General features: G+C 39.4%; 1 protein-coding gene across 1 annotated transcript; it reads left to right on the top strand.

Moving 5' to 3' along the window:
• Positions 1-5,191: 5,191 nt before the first annotated feature.
• Positions 5,192-12,211, top strand: LOC133647829 (uncharacterized protein C1orf131 homolog). The gene is made up of 8 exons (XM_062043540.1): positions 5,192-5,328; positions 9,141-9,394; positions 9,538-9,588; positions 9,682-9,777; positions 10,638-10,724; positions 10,808-10,836; positions 11,297-11,430; positions 11,558-12,211. Exons 1-7 carry the CDS (start codon positions 5,250-5,252, stop codon positions 11,427-11,429), a joined length of 729 nt encoding a protein of 242 aa, XP_061899524.1. The 5' UTR covers positions 5,192-5,249; the 3' UTR covers position 11,430; positions 11,558-12,211.
• The last annotated feature ends 3,583 nt before the right edge of the window (positions 12,212-15,794 follow it).

The raw sequence follows: 15,794 nt of genomic DNA, 5'->3' as shown, positions 1-15,794 counted from the left end.
GCTTTGTAGACTTCGGGAACACCTCGTGTGAGATGACGATGGTTTGTCGTGATTACAATATGCAGACGACAGTGGGAGGCAGCGTGCAGGGAAAAAGGTATCTAATGCTTAAACCAAAAATAAACAAAAGGTGAGTGCCTCTAAGAAAAATCATTAAAGCTTCGGGATAGCTATGCAGAATGAAACTAAAACTGAACTGGCGACAAAGTAAACAAAAACAGAATGCTGGACGACAGGAAAGGCTTACAGCGTGTGGAGCCGAGACGGGATCCACAAAGTGCATCCGTACATGACATGACAATCAACAATGTCCACACAAAATAAGATAGCAACAACTTAAATATTCTTGATTGATAAAACAAAGCAGGTGCGGGGAATAGCGCTCAAAGGAAGACATGGAACTACAACAGGAAAATACCAAAAAACAGGAAAAGCCACCAAAATAGGAGCGTAAGACAAGAACTAAAACACTATGCACGGGAGCACAACCAAAAAACTCAAAATAAGTCACGTCGTGATGTGACAGTTCGTGACACTAGACCTACTTTGAGACAAGAGCTATAGTGGTGCATGGTTGGTTATGGTTTAAATTCATATCAAACAATTGCGACAACAACTTTTTATTGTTTACCAAGTTTAATTTTATTATGATTTCTTCTGGTGGTGGGCCTCTGGATTTTTTCAATGAGAAAAACGCACCTTGGCTCAAAATTATCAAGAGAGCAGCCTGTTTATCTTCACGGAGACGTGGCTAAACCACTTCGTACCGTATGCTAACGTGGACATGCAGGGATTCACCGCAGAGAGACCTGACAGAGACATTAAAGCATGTGGGGAAAGCAAAGGTGGGGGGATCATCATATATGTTAACTACCGCTGGTGTAACCCGGGACACATCTCAGTGAAGAAAGTCTTGTGTTGTCGGATGTGGATCTGCTAGCTGTTAGCCTCCGGCCATACTATCTGCCGAGGGAGTTGAGTCACGTGATCTCCCTATCCATCCACTTGGGTAAAACAGAATCCATCCTGTTTGGGTCCCACATCAAACTTAAGAGAGTCAATGACTTCACCATAAAAGTAGGTGACAGTGTCATCACCAGGAAAGATGAGGTCACCTACCTAGGTTCCATTCTAGAGGCTAACCTTTCCTGTGACAAAATGGCAACCAAGGTAATCAAAAAGGTTAACCAACGAACAAGATTTCTCTACAGAATTTCCTCTCTGGTCAACAAAAGCACCTTGAGGATTCTGGCGGGAACTCTTGTTCAACCCTTTTTCGATTATGCATGCACCTCCTGGTACCCTAGCACCTCCAAAACCCTCAAATCTAAACTCCAAACATCTCAGAACAAGCTAGTCAGGTTACTTCTAGACCTCCACCCCAGATCCCACCTCACTCCTACCCACTTCTCTAAAGTGGGCTGGCTCAAGGTGGAGGACAGAGTTAAACAACTTGCACTGAGCCTAGTCTATAAAATCCGCTACACCCTCCCTGATACCGAAGTACATGTCAAACTACTTCTTAACGTAAATGACCGCCATAACCACAACACCAGGGGGTACTCCACTAACCACGTTAAACCCAGATTCCGAACTAACAAAGGTCTTAACTCATTCTCTTTCTATGCCACATCAATGTGAATGCGCTCCCAACAGGTATAAAAGAAAGGGCATCTCTATCCTCCTTCAAAACCGCAATAAAAGTTCACCTCCAGGCAGCTACAACCCTAAACTAACACCTCCCCGGATTGCTAATAATCAAATGTAAACAATCAAATGCAGATACTTTTTCTTTTTCTTATGCCTTCTGATCTCTCTCTCTCTCTCTCTCTCACTCTCTCTATGTCCACTACTTGATGTCCATATGCCCCCCCCTCCACACCCCTGATTGTAAATAATGTAAATAATTCAATGTGATTATCTTGTGTGATGACTGTATTATGATGATAGTATATATGATAGTATATATCTGTATCATGAATCAATTTAAGTGGACCCCGACTTAAACAAATTGAAAAACTTATTCGGGTGTTACCATTTAGTGGTCAATTGTACGGAATATGTACTTCACTGTGCAACCTACTAATAAAAGTCTCAATCAATCAATCAATCAATCCCTCTGTGTTTACATTCCCCCGAGGGCAGATGCAGCCAATGCATGTGAAATCAAGGCTACAGACAAAACATCCTGAGGCTTTTTTCATCATTTCTGGGGGCTTCAATCATGCTACTTTGGACACAAATTTTGCTGCCTTTTACCAGGCTGTGGATTGCCCCACGAGAAACAACAGGACAATTTACCTGCTGTATGCTAATGTCAGGGATGCATACAAGTTCACACCCCCTCCCCCCACTAGGGAAGTCTGACCACAATCTTGTTTATTTGCAGCCAAAATTCACCCCCCTGGTCCAAAGACAGCCTGTTAACACTTACTCTGTGAAGGGAGGTGGTCCCCTGAAATGGAAGATGCCCTCAGGGACTGCTACAACACCACAGACTGCAGATTTCCGCAGCGCTTTGTTTTTAAGGCGGCTGCCTTAACAACATAGAGCCACCGCCTAAACTAAAGTCTTAACAAGCTGCTCCGCTTAGTTCTGCCTCTGCCTCTGTCAGTACGTCTCTGCAGCACCCAGCATTGTCCCACCCACAGAACCATCTGATTGGTTACACACCGAGCGGTAACAGTCAATCAGCAGTGCGTATTCAGAGCGCATGTAACAGCCAATCAGCACTGCGTATTCAGAGTGCATGGAGTCAGTGCTCCTGCGGTGGGGTGAGCAGAAAGGTGTTTAGCAGGTAAGCAATCAGGCAGCGGACTCTCCCCAAATTATATTAAACACCTCCCAGTCAACTACTAGTAATATCACTATGAGCCGTTGATGTTCTAGAAACATAAGCGCAGCTCAGCTCGCTCGCAGTCCTTGAGGTGAAGGCTAATTAGCTTTTAGCGTAAAGTTAGCTCATTTTGCGGTGTGTGTGCGTGCGTGTGTTACGGACAGCAAAGCCCTGTCTGTCTGAGAGAAAGACAAGCACTATTGACCTACAGTTAACAACTAAGTTATTTCACTTTACCTTTTCTTCTTCTCCCCTCAACACACCTCCCCCCAGCCATGGCAGCACCCCCTTCCTCCTCCTCCACCACCTCTACGCAGACATTAGTCATCTCTGTGGACCAGGTCAGAGGTCAACTGAGGAAGCTACACCCTAGGAAAGCAGCAGACCCAGACAAGGTGTGCCCCCGACTCCTGAAGACCTGTGCTGCAGAACTGGGTGAACCACTCCAGCGGATCTTCAAACTCAGCCTGCAGGCTGGGGAAAGTGCCTACCCTCCGGAAGGCGTCGTGCATCCCCACTGGAAGACGTCGTGCATCGTTCCAGTTCCAAAGAGAACTGCCCCAGTGAGCTGAACGACTACAGACCAGTGGCGCTCACCTTTCATCTAATGAAGACAATGGAGCGGCTCTTTCTCAGTCTCCTCAGACCACAGGTGCAACATGCCCATGACAGCCTGCAGTTTGCGTACCGGGCAGGCGTTGGTGGGGAGGATGCTATCCTTTACCTGCTGCACCGAGCCCACTCACACCTGGATAAGGGAAATGGTACTGTGAGGATCCTGTTCCTGGACTTCTCGAGTGCCTTTAATACTATGCAGCCCCGCCTTCTCCAGGATAAGCTGGACAGAATGCGAGTGGACCACCGCCTGGTTGCCTGGATTTCAAATTACCTCACCGATAGGCCACAGTACGTCAGACTGAAGGACATCACGCCTGACACTGTGATCAGCAGCACTGGAGCACCGCAGGGGAACGGTGCTGGCCCCTCTTCTCTTCTGCTACAACTCGGAGCTGTGTCACACCCAGAAGTTCGCGGATGACACAGCCATCGTCGGGTGCATAGGGACGGCAGAGAGGAGGAGTTTCGGAGCCTGGTGAGGGACTTTGCCACAGGAACCTCTTGCAGCTCCATTCCGTCAAAGACCAAGGAGCTGGTCATTGACTTTGCGAGGTCGGGTTCAAGTCACAACCTATTGTGATCGATCGATGGAGTCGAGGTACAGACCGTAAGGGGGGTCACAGCTCCAGACTGGAGAAACTGATAGGAATAAAACTGGACTCACTGGTGACGGTGGCAGAGAAGAGGACTGTGGAAAAAACTAGTGAGCATCATGGATGATGCCAGTCACCCTCTGCATACCGTTATCAGTAGCCAAAGGAGCCTGTTCAGTGCTAGACTGCAAAACAATAACATATACCCCCATTATTTATTATTTACTTTTTAAATTATATCTCAACTCTGTGGCCCTGCGATGAGGTCGCGACTTGTCCAGGGTGTATCCTGCCTTCTGCCCGAAGTAGCTGAGATAGGCTCCAGCACCACCCGCGACCCCAAACGGGACAAGCGGTAGAAAATGGATGGATGGATGGATCTCAACTCTGTACACTGCTGCTGGAATTTTAATTTTCCTGAGGGAACTCTCCTGAAGGAATACATAAAGTACTATCTATATATCTATCTTAAAAGGTTGAAAAAACACTGGTCTAGCGCCTCCCTTCTAATAATGGTGCCATGTCATAGACGCCTGGTACTCTCTGCAATTGATTAAAATAAGTAAATAGCCGCTGGGGGACATTATTTGAACAATGTAGTGGTAGACATTAAAAACAAAAAATAATGCAAACTAGGAGGTACCTTGTTTGCATTACTTTGGAACCACAGATAAGTTTTGCTAACTTGTAGAACAAGTTTAAATCAACAGTACAAAATGAAAATAACACAATAGTGTTATCAAAAGTACACGTCACATCGCTGTGATTCTCTTCACCTACGCGACTAAAATGAATACTCAAGCGGAATTCCGATCAAATGTCAAATGTCACACTGACACTAAGTGTGTTAGCTTAGGTTCTACCCGAATCCAAAAATACATACCGAATACGCCACTTTGGATGCCATAATTTCTCCCGCAAGCTCACACGATGCATCCAGCGAGACAAGTGACGTTTTTACGACACGGTGTTTTGAGAGAACAATATAGCGATATCAGCTCCAGAGGTGGCGAAGTTTTCCAGGGGCGTTAGCCTCCACTTCCGGCATTTTCCACACACGAGCTACGGTAAACAGAATGGGACAATTTACAATCACTACGTGACGTCACCCGCCACGGACCCCTTAGGACACGTGCTACGTTTATTTCTTTATCAAAGACGACCACTTTTTTCCTTAAATTTTCTGTAAATTTGAACTCAAAATGAAACCCAAAGCGAACAAAGACGAGGATGATGACTGTGTATTTCTGGAACAGGCTTTGGACACATTGTACGACTTCGGTAAGTGTAACCGGTTAGCTAGGTAGCTAGCTTGTTGGTTAATAGTTATCAGAATCGGTTATTCCTTCTCTTTATCATTTGTGTAACTGTGACGATTTAACATAACTGTTGCGAAACTCTTATATTTAGGCAATGAAACGATTGTCACTTAATAAAGTAGTTTGAACGTATTTATGAGTGAGCTGACTCGCATAATCTAGTTTAGGGGGTCGTCAACCCAAAACGTTGAAAGAGCCATATTGGACCAAAAATACAAAAAACTAATCTGTCTGGAGTCGCAAAAAATGAAAAGCCGTAAATAAGTCTTCTAATGAAGGCAACACATGACGTAAGTGTCTATATTAGCAATGATAGCCTACTATCAAAATTACTTTAAAAGTCTTATAAAAGTGTTATAATGAAGGCAACACCTGACGTAAGTATATATATTAGCTATAATAGCCTACTATTAAAATTACTTTAAAAGTCACATATAAGTGTTATAATGAAGGCAACAGATGATGTAGTGTCTACATTAGTTATAATAGTCTACTATCAAAATGACTTTAAAAGTCATATATAAGTGTTATAATGAAGGCAACAGATGACGTGTCTACATTAGTTATAATAGCCTACTATCAAAATGACTTTATAAGTCTTATATAAGTGTTGTAATGAAGGCAACACATGACGTGTCTATTTTAGCTATAATAGCCTACTATCAAAATGACTTTAAAAGTCATATATAAGTGTTATAATGAAGGCAACAGATGACGTAAGTGTCTACATTAGTTATTATAGCCTACTATCAAAATGGCTTTAAAAGCCATATATAAGTGTTATAATGAAGGCAACACATGACGTAAGTGTCTATATTAGTTATAATAGCCTACTATCAAAATGACTTTATAAGTCTTATATAAGTGTTGTAATGAAGGCAACACATGATGTGTCTATTTTAGCTATAATAGCCTACTATCAAAATGACTATAAAAGTCTTATATAAGTGTTATAATGAAGGCAACACATGACGTAAGTGGCTATATTAGTTATAATAGCCTACTATCAAAATGACTTTAAAAGACGTATATAAGCGTTATAATGAAGGCAACACATGACCTAAGTGTCTATATTAACTATAAAAGCCAACTATCAAAATGACTTTAAAAGTCATATATAAGTGTTATAATGAAGGCAACACATGACATAAGTGTCTATATTATTTATATTAGCCTACTATCAAAATTACTTTAAAAGTCTTATATAAGTGTTATAATGAAGGCAAAACATGACGTAAGTGTCTATATTAGCTATAATAGCCAACTATCAAAATGACTTTAAAAGTCATATATAAGTGTTATAATGAAGGCAACACATGACGTAAGTGTCCATATTATTTATATTAGCCTACTATCAAAATTACTTTAAAAGTCTTATATAAGTGTTATAATGAAGGCAAAACATGACGTAAGTGTCTATATTAGTTATAATTGCCTACTATCAAAATTACTTTAAAAGTAATATATAAGTGTTATAATGAAGGCAACACATGATGTAAGTGTCTATATTATTTATATTAGCCTACTATCAAAATTACTTTAAAAGTCTTATATAAGTGTTATAATGAAGGCAAAACATGACGTAAGTGTCTATATTAGTTATAATAGCCTACTATCACAATTACTTTAAAAGTAATCTATAAGTGTTATAATGAAGGCAACAGATGATATAAGTGTCTACATTAGTTATAATAGCCTACTATCCAAATTACTTTAAAAGCCGTATATAAGTGTTATAATGAAGGCAACTCATGACGTAAGTGTCTATATTAGTTATATTAGCCTACTATCAAAATGACTTTAAAAGTCTTGTATAAATGATAAATGGGTTATACTTGTATAGCGCTTTTCTACCTTCAAGGTACTCTAAGTGTTATAATGAAGGCAACACATGACGTAAGTGTCTATTTTAGCTATAATAGCCTACTATCAAAATGACTATGTGTCGCAGGCTGAAACATATGTTTGTTGACAGAAATGTTGAAATGTATTATTTATTCTACACATTTTTACAACATTAGAAACCATTAGTAAATCAGAGGCTACTCAGAAGGTGGGATAACTCCTGGAAATTACTGGCTTTTAATGGCAAAAGGTGTGTGTCCAAGTTATAGGAAACGGCAGACTGTCTTCTTTTAATAGAATTATTACAATCTTTGCAAGCTAGGTAATGTTTTGCTGTGGTCTGGAACAACATGGCACACAAACAACTATCTGTAATGCAGCCAATATTACATACAGGTAATGTGTCATGAAACATGCAAAACTAAATTATATACAAAGAGGATAAAAGTAAAGGAAATTAAATTAGCTCAAATATACCTACAAATGAGGCATAATGATGCAATATGTACACACAGCTAGCCTAAATAGCATTTTAAAATGGATGAGCTTGCAGTTGTCACGCCAAATTTCTTCCCCCTACAAAAACATTCCCCCCCCCATTTACTTCCGGGGCTGCGTCCAATAAAATCACAAAGTTGCCGGGGGTCCTTAACCTGCACGCGACTTTCCTGTTTCGAGCCTGTACAAAAAAAAACAAGACTCGATTTCTTCAGATTCCAGCAGCTGTCAAAGTCGAAGTATCCTTCCAGCGACGGGCAGTCAAAGCCAAAGTGCTATCGATTGCTGTCAATGACGTAAGAAGAAACATGGCCACGGAAGTAAATGGGGGGGGGGGGGGGGGTTGGAGACGTTTTTGTAGGGGGAAGAAATTTGGCGTGACACAGTCATGCCTGATTAGCACTCCAACAAGTCAATAACATCAATAAAGCTCACCTTTGTGCATTCACACACAGCATGAAACTTGTGGTGGACAAAATGAGACAAAGAAGGAGTGGAAGATTTTACATGTAAGCAAACTTTTGAGTCACAGTCCACACTACTACGAATTCAAGAACTGCAAAATTTGTAGGACAAAACGATGTTCACCAAATACTGAAGCATACACACAAACATATTAAACAGTGAGCTTTCTAACAATTGGGAATGTTTGTGTCATGTTTGTCCTCAAACAAAAAACATACTAAAACAAAACATTATTTTTCCCCCATCTTTTTCCATTTTCAATCCTTTTTTAAAAATGCTCCAGGGAGCCACTAGGGCGGCGCTAAAGAGCCGCGGGTTGCTGATACGGCCTAGTCGAATGAAATCCTTCAATCGATCAAACTGTATTTGTACAGCACTTTTAATACATATAAAATGTAGCACTAAGTGCTTTACAATTAAAAACAAAAACAAAAAACAGTACCTTCCGCCCTAATTGAATAATCACAAGTGAAAACAGTTAAGCCCCGACCCCCTATTCCTCTTTACCACATACATGCACACATAATAAAAGTTGTCTAAAATCATATGTGGCCGAGCACGGAAGAACCAGGTGATAGAACACTATCTTAGGGAGCCAAGTGCACCAGGGGCTGCATGATGAGGGGACACGACCACTGCCACCCAGATCGAATAAGATTTGTATATTAAAATAAGATACAATATAAAAATGCATAAATATTTAGTTAAAAGTAAATAACATTAAATAATTTGGTATGTGGTAAATAAAAGCTAATACATACTAGCTAATCACAGAGTTATTAAAAGGATAGTAAAAATGATAAGCTGATAAAGACTATTAAAGAACTGACTCAATTAATACAAATACAGCGTTAATTTAAGACCACTATCTGACAGTGTCTACTTAAACATAATACATTACAAGTAAATAATGACAATTATGAGAGTGGAATAAGAAGTGTTGTGTTGCTGTGTTCTTGTCTTCAGGTAGTGGAACCAAATCAAAAAAGAGGAAGAAAAAGCAAAACGGGTGTGAGGAAGAGGAGGTTCTGAGAAGTGATGCAAATGTCTGCAGTGTCAGTGGAGACAATTGTGGAGAGGAGCATCTGACAGAGTTGGACAACACTTTTCAATGTGAAGCTACCATCAAGCCTGTAAGACATGTCGAAGTTGTGACCTTTCAGGATCCTGCTAAGAAATCGAGAAGGACCAAAGAGATCCCAGCCGCTGATGAAACACCTGTAAGTTTGTTTTTCTTCTTTCTTTACCCTCACCTGCCACATAATTGGAAACAATTCCCAATGGCTACCGTACCGGTGACATTAACTGTCTTTTTGTTTCTTGCCATCTTTGTCACTTTTGGCTTTGCGTTTACCTGCCGCAGACATCAGAGATGATGCAAACCCCTCCATATGATGATCTCGATTTGGAGAAGGTAATTTATCAGGATGTTCTCTGGTTGTGTCAAGCTTTTTCATTATTTGACAGTGTATTCTGTTGTTAATTATGAGTGTGTTATGTGTGTTAGGCTCGCCTTGAGGTGCATCGTTTTGGAATAACAGGCTTCAAAAAGGAACAGCAGCGTGTCTTTGAGCGGGATCGCGCCATCATGTTGGGAGCTCGTGTAAGAAGACATCAGATATTATAGATAAATTGCGTATGCTGTGTGGTACCTCAAATTACCAGCTCAGTTGGGTCACGACACAAGTATTAAGTCAAAACACTAGTATCTTAAATCAGCGCCGCCCATTGAAATTAATTGAAATCAATTTAATTGGTGCTTGCCCCCCCAAAGCAGCACCATTTTAACATGTAGCATGCCTTTCAAAAAGAAAAACAAACTTTTAGATAACAAATGTTTAAAAACAATATAATAGATTGGACTGCAAACAACTACAGTAGTTTTATGAAATAATGTAATATTATTGTGCAGCATTTACCTTGGGGAGCGGACTTCTACAGGTAATAGGAATTGTTATTATTGTTTATGCTGTACACGGATGTCTTTGAGTGACGGAGCAGAGGGCAGAGTTGACAGAAACCAATATGTATTTCTGGGTACCAAGGGTAATGCTTGATCATGCAGAGTAAAGTCAGGCATCAGCAGTTTCTCTATATTTTAATGAATAAATGTCCGCCGTTCAGAAGTTTGGCATCTTTGGTTGCATGGTTCAGAGGCTGGCTCCTGCCGGGTTGGCTACAAGGTAGCACATGTTTTTAATGTTGTTGTTTTTTATTTGGTCGTCCGCTTCTTTTAGCTGTTCTCCTTTGCACTTGCTTGTTCCCGTTTTGGTGGCTTGAGGGTAGGGTTGGAAAATACAACTCCAAACTCAAATGTATTTTCGTAACTTAAAGCATAACAAAAGGCCTAAAAGGAGCTCGTCTTTCAAAATAGTATTAAATTGGGGCACTCGTACATTGAGGTACCACTGAATTTGCTAAAAAAGACTGACTCACTGTGGTTGTTTCTCACATTCCGCTCAGCCTCCTAAGAGGGATTACGTCAACTACAAGGTGCTGCAGCAGAAAATCAAAGACAAGAAGATAAAGGCGAGAGAAGAGGTCCAGCCGGTAAGACCCTTAAGCGTTCAAAAAATAACATTTAAATTCATGAATGACAATTAAATTCATGTTATCTTTTTTTTGCTATGCAGGACCTAAAGAAAAAGAAGAAGAGTCAAAGGTGTGTAATTAGTTTCCCTCCTTCGAGATATTTTAAAGAATGTTTATTGCAAACTTTATTAGCACTTTTTAAACCTCTAATACTATTTTTGAAAAGTGCAAAAAAGATTGACTGACTTGCATACTTTGTAGCTACTCCAAGACCATTTTTTACTTAATTGTACAAAATGACATCAGCAATTTTTGGGCTGGCATGCACATTCCATCACTTTTTCACAGGCTTTTCAAAAGAGTATGCGTAATTGTTTATAAACACTAAAGTAAAGCTCCAGTTTTTGTGCATGGTGTTTCTCTTCAAGGTAACATCACCAATTACTTGCTTGGCTTACATATTACAACATTTTCAGTCATGTCTTTACTTGGTCGTCAAATATGTAAATATATACAATAGTGCAGTAGTACTTGTCACACTAAGAGTATCTCATTGGCTAAATCATACATTCATGTATGTCCGTCTCCAGCAGGGACAAGAAGAAGACCACATCAGGTTCCTCATCGGCTCCCACGGGCCAGGTGGGCCGATTCAAAAACGGAATGCTGATTCTAAGCCCCAAAATGATCCAGACTATCAAGGGCAAAAGAATGCGCAAATAAGGTTGGTACGACGTCATAACAGTCCACGCCTATAGAGGGGAGGAGCGGGGCGGTGCTTGTACACAGCATGGTTTTTCAATAATGGAGGTCCATTTAGGTGTCTTAAAAAATTGTTGACATGTTTGCAGGAAAAGTCCTGTCTTCTTCATGGAGCAGCAGAAAATACATTAATTCCTGTTGTGAGTAAAGAACACATGACTGGTGTGAAACATCTCATCAAGAAGGTGAAGTGAATGCTTCGCCACTCACCTAAACCCAGGTGAGATCGCATCAGACATGGACAACAAAGGGAAAACACTGGATACACGTCGCATGGGGACAAGCATGCCATCCAAGCTAGTTTTACCTCCTAACTGTGTTAAATGTTGTCACAATACATTCACAATCGACCACCTGTACCTCAGTGGCTATATGCTAGCTAACTACGGTACTAAAGAGCAGAGGATTTACTGCTTTGCTCACAGGGACATTACCTGGGATTTTTCAAGCCGGTTGTTGGAATCAAACTGATTCAACGTCACAAATGGACAATGAGGACAAACAAGTGTGACTAAACAAAGTGGACATGAAAAAGACTTAATGTACACTATTTGTGAGAGTCATATTCTACAATGAGACTGGGAAACTGCAAGAGAAACTGCAGAGTCAGCCTTATTTCAAGCAATGCACCACGCTAGACATGTTACTTTGTCATCATGGGTAATATATTTCTGTATTACAAAACAACAAAAAAATATATGTCCTGTGTGTAGGGGTTTACATTAAATGATGGTTGTATACAATCCATGTAGTCCTTGCTTGGCAAGAAGGGAGGAGGGGTGAATGAGGGAAGGGGATTGTTTACAGAATGAACATACAGTAAATGCTAATTGAGATCCTTATTTACATCCCTTGGTGGAAATGTTGAACTCTTTTTAGAAAAAGTAATTGATATCAACCACAGCTACTTCATGACAGTCAACAAACAGATGAGGGTGATGCAAGAAACAAACATATACCGGTACATGTTATTGATAAAAGTATGTACCGTATTTTTCGGACATTACCTGGGAGTGCGACTTATACTCAGGAGCGGCTTGAAATTACTAACACATTACCGTAAAATATCAAATAATATTATTTAGCTCATTCACGTAAGAGACTAGACTAGATGTATAAGATTTCATCGGATTTAGCTATTAGGCGTGACAGATTGTTTGGTAAACGTATAGCATGTTCTACAAACCCCGTTTCCATATGAGTTGGGAAATTGTGTTAGATGTAAATATAAACGGAATACAATGATTTGCAAATCCTTTTAAACCCATATTCAATTGAATGCACTACAAAGACAAGATATTTGATGTTCAAACTCATAAACTTTATTTTTTTTTTGCAAATAATAATTGACTTAGAATTTCATGGTTGCAACACGTGCCAAAGTAGTTGGGAAAGGGCATGTTCACCACTGTGTTACATGGCCTTTCCTTTTAACAACACTCAGTAAACGTTTGGGAACTGAGGAGACACATTTTTTAAGCTTCTCAGGTGGAATTCTTTCCCATTCTTGCTTGATGTACAGCTTAAGTTGTTCAACAGTCCGGGGGTTTCCATTGTGGTATTTTAGGCTTCATAATGCGCCACACATTTTCAATGGGAGACAGGTCTGGACTACAGGCAGGCCAGTCTAGTACCCGCACTCTTTTACTATGAAGCAACGTTGATGTAACACGTGGCTTGGCATTGTCTTGCTGAAATAAGCAGGGGCGTCCATGGTAACGTTGCTTGGATGGCAACATATGTTGCTCCAAAACCTGTATGTACCTTTCAGCATTAATGGTGTCTTCACAGATGTGTAAGTTACCCATGTCTTGGGCACTAATACACCCCCATAACATCACAGATGCTGGCTTTTCAACTTTGCGCCTATAAAAATCCGGATGGTTCTTTTCCTCTTTGGTTCGGAGGACACGACGTCCACAGTTTACAAAAACAATTTGAAATGTGGACTCGTCAGACCACAGAACACTTTTCCACTTTGTATCAGTCCATCTTAGAAGAGCTCAGGCCCAGCAAAGCCGACGTTGTTTCTGGGTGTTGTTGATAAACGGTTTTCGCCTTGCATAGGAGAGTTTTAACTTGCACTTACAGATGTAGCGACCAACTGTAGTTACTGACAGTGGGTTTCTGAAGTGTTCCTGAGCCCATGTGGTGATATCGTATACACACTGATTTTGCTTGTTGATGCAGTACAGCCTGAGGGATCGAAGTTCACGGGCTTAGCTGCTTACGTGCAGTGATTTCTCCAGATTCTCTGAACCCTTTGATGATATTACGGACCGTAGATGGTGAAATCCCTAAATTCCTTGCAATAGCTGGTTGAGAAAGGTTTTTCTTAAACTGTTCAACAATTTGCTCACACATTTGTTGACAAAGTGGTGACCCTCGCCCCATCCTTGTTTGTGAATGACTGAGCATTTCATGGAATCTACTTTTATACCCAATCATGGCACCCACCTGTTCCCAATTTGCCTGTTCACCTGTGGGATGTTCCAAATAAGTGTTTGATGAGCATTCCTCAACTTTATCAGTATTTATTGCCACCTTTTCCAACTTCTTTGTCACGTGTTGCTGGCATCAAATTTTAAAGTTAAGGATTATTTGCACAAAAAAAAAATGTTTATCAGTTTGAACATCAAATATGTTGTCTTTGTAGCATATTCAACTGAATATGGGTTGAAAGTGATTTGCAAATCATTGTATTCCGTTTATATTTACATCTAACACAATTTCCCAACTCATATGAAAACGGGGTTTGTATATGTTATAGTTGAATGACTCTTACCATAATATGTTACGTTAACATACCAGGCACGTTCTCAGTTGGTTATTTATGCGTCATATAACATACACTTATTCAGCCTGTTGTTCACTATTCTTTATTTATTTTAAATTGCCTTTCAAATCTCTATTCTTGGTGTTGGGTTTTATCAAATAAATCTTCCCCAAAAATGCGACTTATACTCCAGTGCGACTTATATATGTTTTTTTCCTTCTTTATTATGCATTTTCGGTGCGATTTATACTCCGGAGCGATTTATACTCCGAAAAATACGGTACGTACTCGCTAAATATAAATAATTTAAAGATAGGAGGGCCAAGTATCTGGAAAATGACGATCATTGTCGTCCTCCCCAGTATTTAGGGCTCAAAAGGTTTTTAGTAACTCAATATTCTAAATAAAAATATAACATGGACAGTTTTCATTTTAATTAGTTTTTATATTATTTATAATTAGTCAATGTTTTCACAATTACCCTTTTTCTTTGGTACATATTAGTCAATAAATTATTTAACTGAAACTCTCCTGTTGCATTGCTTATGTCAGGGGTATCCAAACTTTTTCCGCTGAGGGCCGCACATTGAAAAATCAAAGCTAGCAGGGGCCATTTTGATATTTTTTATTTTAAAAACCTATACAATACATGTATAAAAAATATACATTTAGGCTTCCACTCAGGCTTGACCCCAAAGGGTTTTGGTCCGAAAAATATCAAAAATGTGTCATTATTAATTATTGTTTATGTTTTTTGTTTGTTCGTTTTTGGCCCTTCTTTAAAAAAAAACAGCTCGTTTTTTACATGGCAAACACAAAATATGCAACATTTTCTCCAAAAAACATCTCAAAGTATTTAATGTGACGTAATTGGAGCCTTGAATAAGTCAATAATTTATAATGACATTGATTTTGCTTTATTATTATTTTTTAAAGAAAGAAACAGCCTGTATGGCAGCTTTGTGTGATTAGAGTAAACATTGCTACATTTTCTTGTTACATTTGCTCTTTCAATACCACTTAGTGTTTTTTATTTTTTTCAATCGTATTTTTAAAATGTGCCGTGGGGCCGTTAAAAAATGACCTGCGGGCCGCAAATGGCCCTCGGGCCGCACTTTGGACACCCCCTGCTCTAAATCAACATTATCTGTCAATATAACATTTTTTAAATATTTAAATTGTATGCTCTTTTTGTCAAAGAAAACCCTTTTTTTTAATGAAAAAAACACAAAATATGCAATATTTTCACCCAATAAAATTTTTAAGAGGGATATTTGAGATTATATAATAATTGGAGCCTTAAAAAGGTCAATAACTCATAACACCATTGATTTTAATTCATTATTATTTTTTGAGCAATGACACTTAAAAACTTATCACACTAAAATTGTAGGGGATACAAAAGGGTCCTTCCTACTCATTAAAGTGTTAAAAAATAAATTATATATATTTTTTTTACTGTTTACTTTTAACACAATAATCTCGAGATCAACTTCAGATCTATCTGTCAATTATAAGTTGTATTGTTGTTTGTTTTTTGTTTGTTCGTT

Source organism: Entelurus aequoreus, linkage group LG04 (genome assembly GCF_033978785.1).
Source record: "Entelurus aequoreus isolate RoL-2023_Sb linkage group LG04, RoL_Eaeq_v1.1, whole genome shotgun sequence".
NCBI lineage: Eukaryota > Metazoa > Chordata > Actinopteri > Syngnathiformes > Syngnathidae > Entelurus > Entelurus aequoreus.
Note: the sequence above shows the minus strand (reverse complement) of the source record. Positions and strands in the feature narration are given on the sequence as shown.

Coding starts and splice junctions, on each gene's coding strand:
- LOC133647829 (XM_062043540.1), top strand. CDS start 5,250: ATGAAACCCAAAGCGAACAAAGACGAGGATGATGACTGTGTATTTCTG. Junction 9,589..9,681: donor ATGATCTCGATTTGGAGAAG/GTAATTTATCAG, acceptor TATGTGTGTTAG/GCTCGCCTTGAGGTGCATCG. Junction 10,837..11,296: donor AAAAAGAAGAAGAGTCAAAG/GTGTGTAATTAG, acceptor GTCCGTCTCCAG/CAGGGACAAGAAGAAGACCA.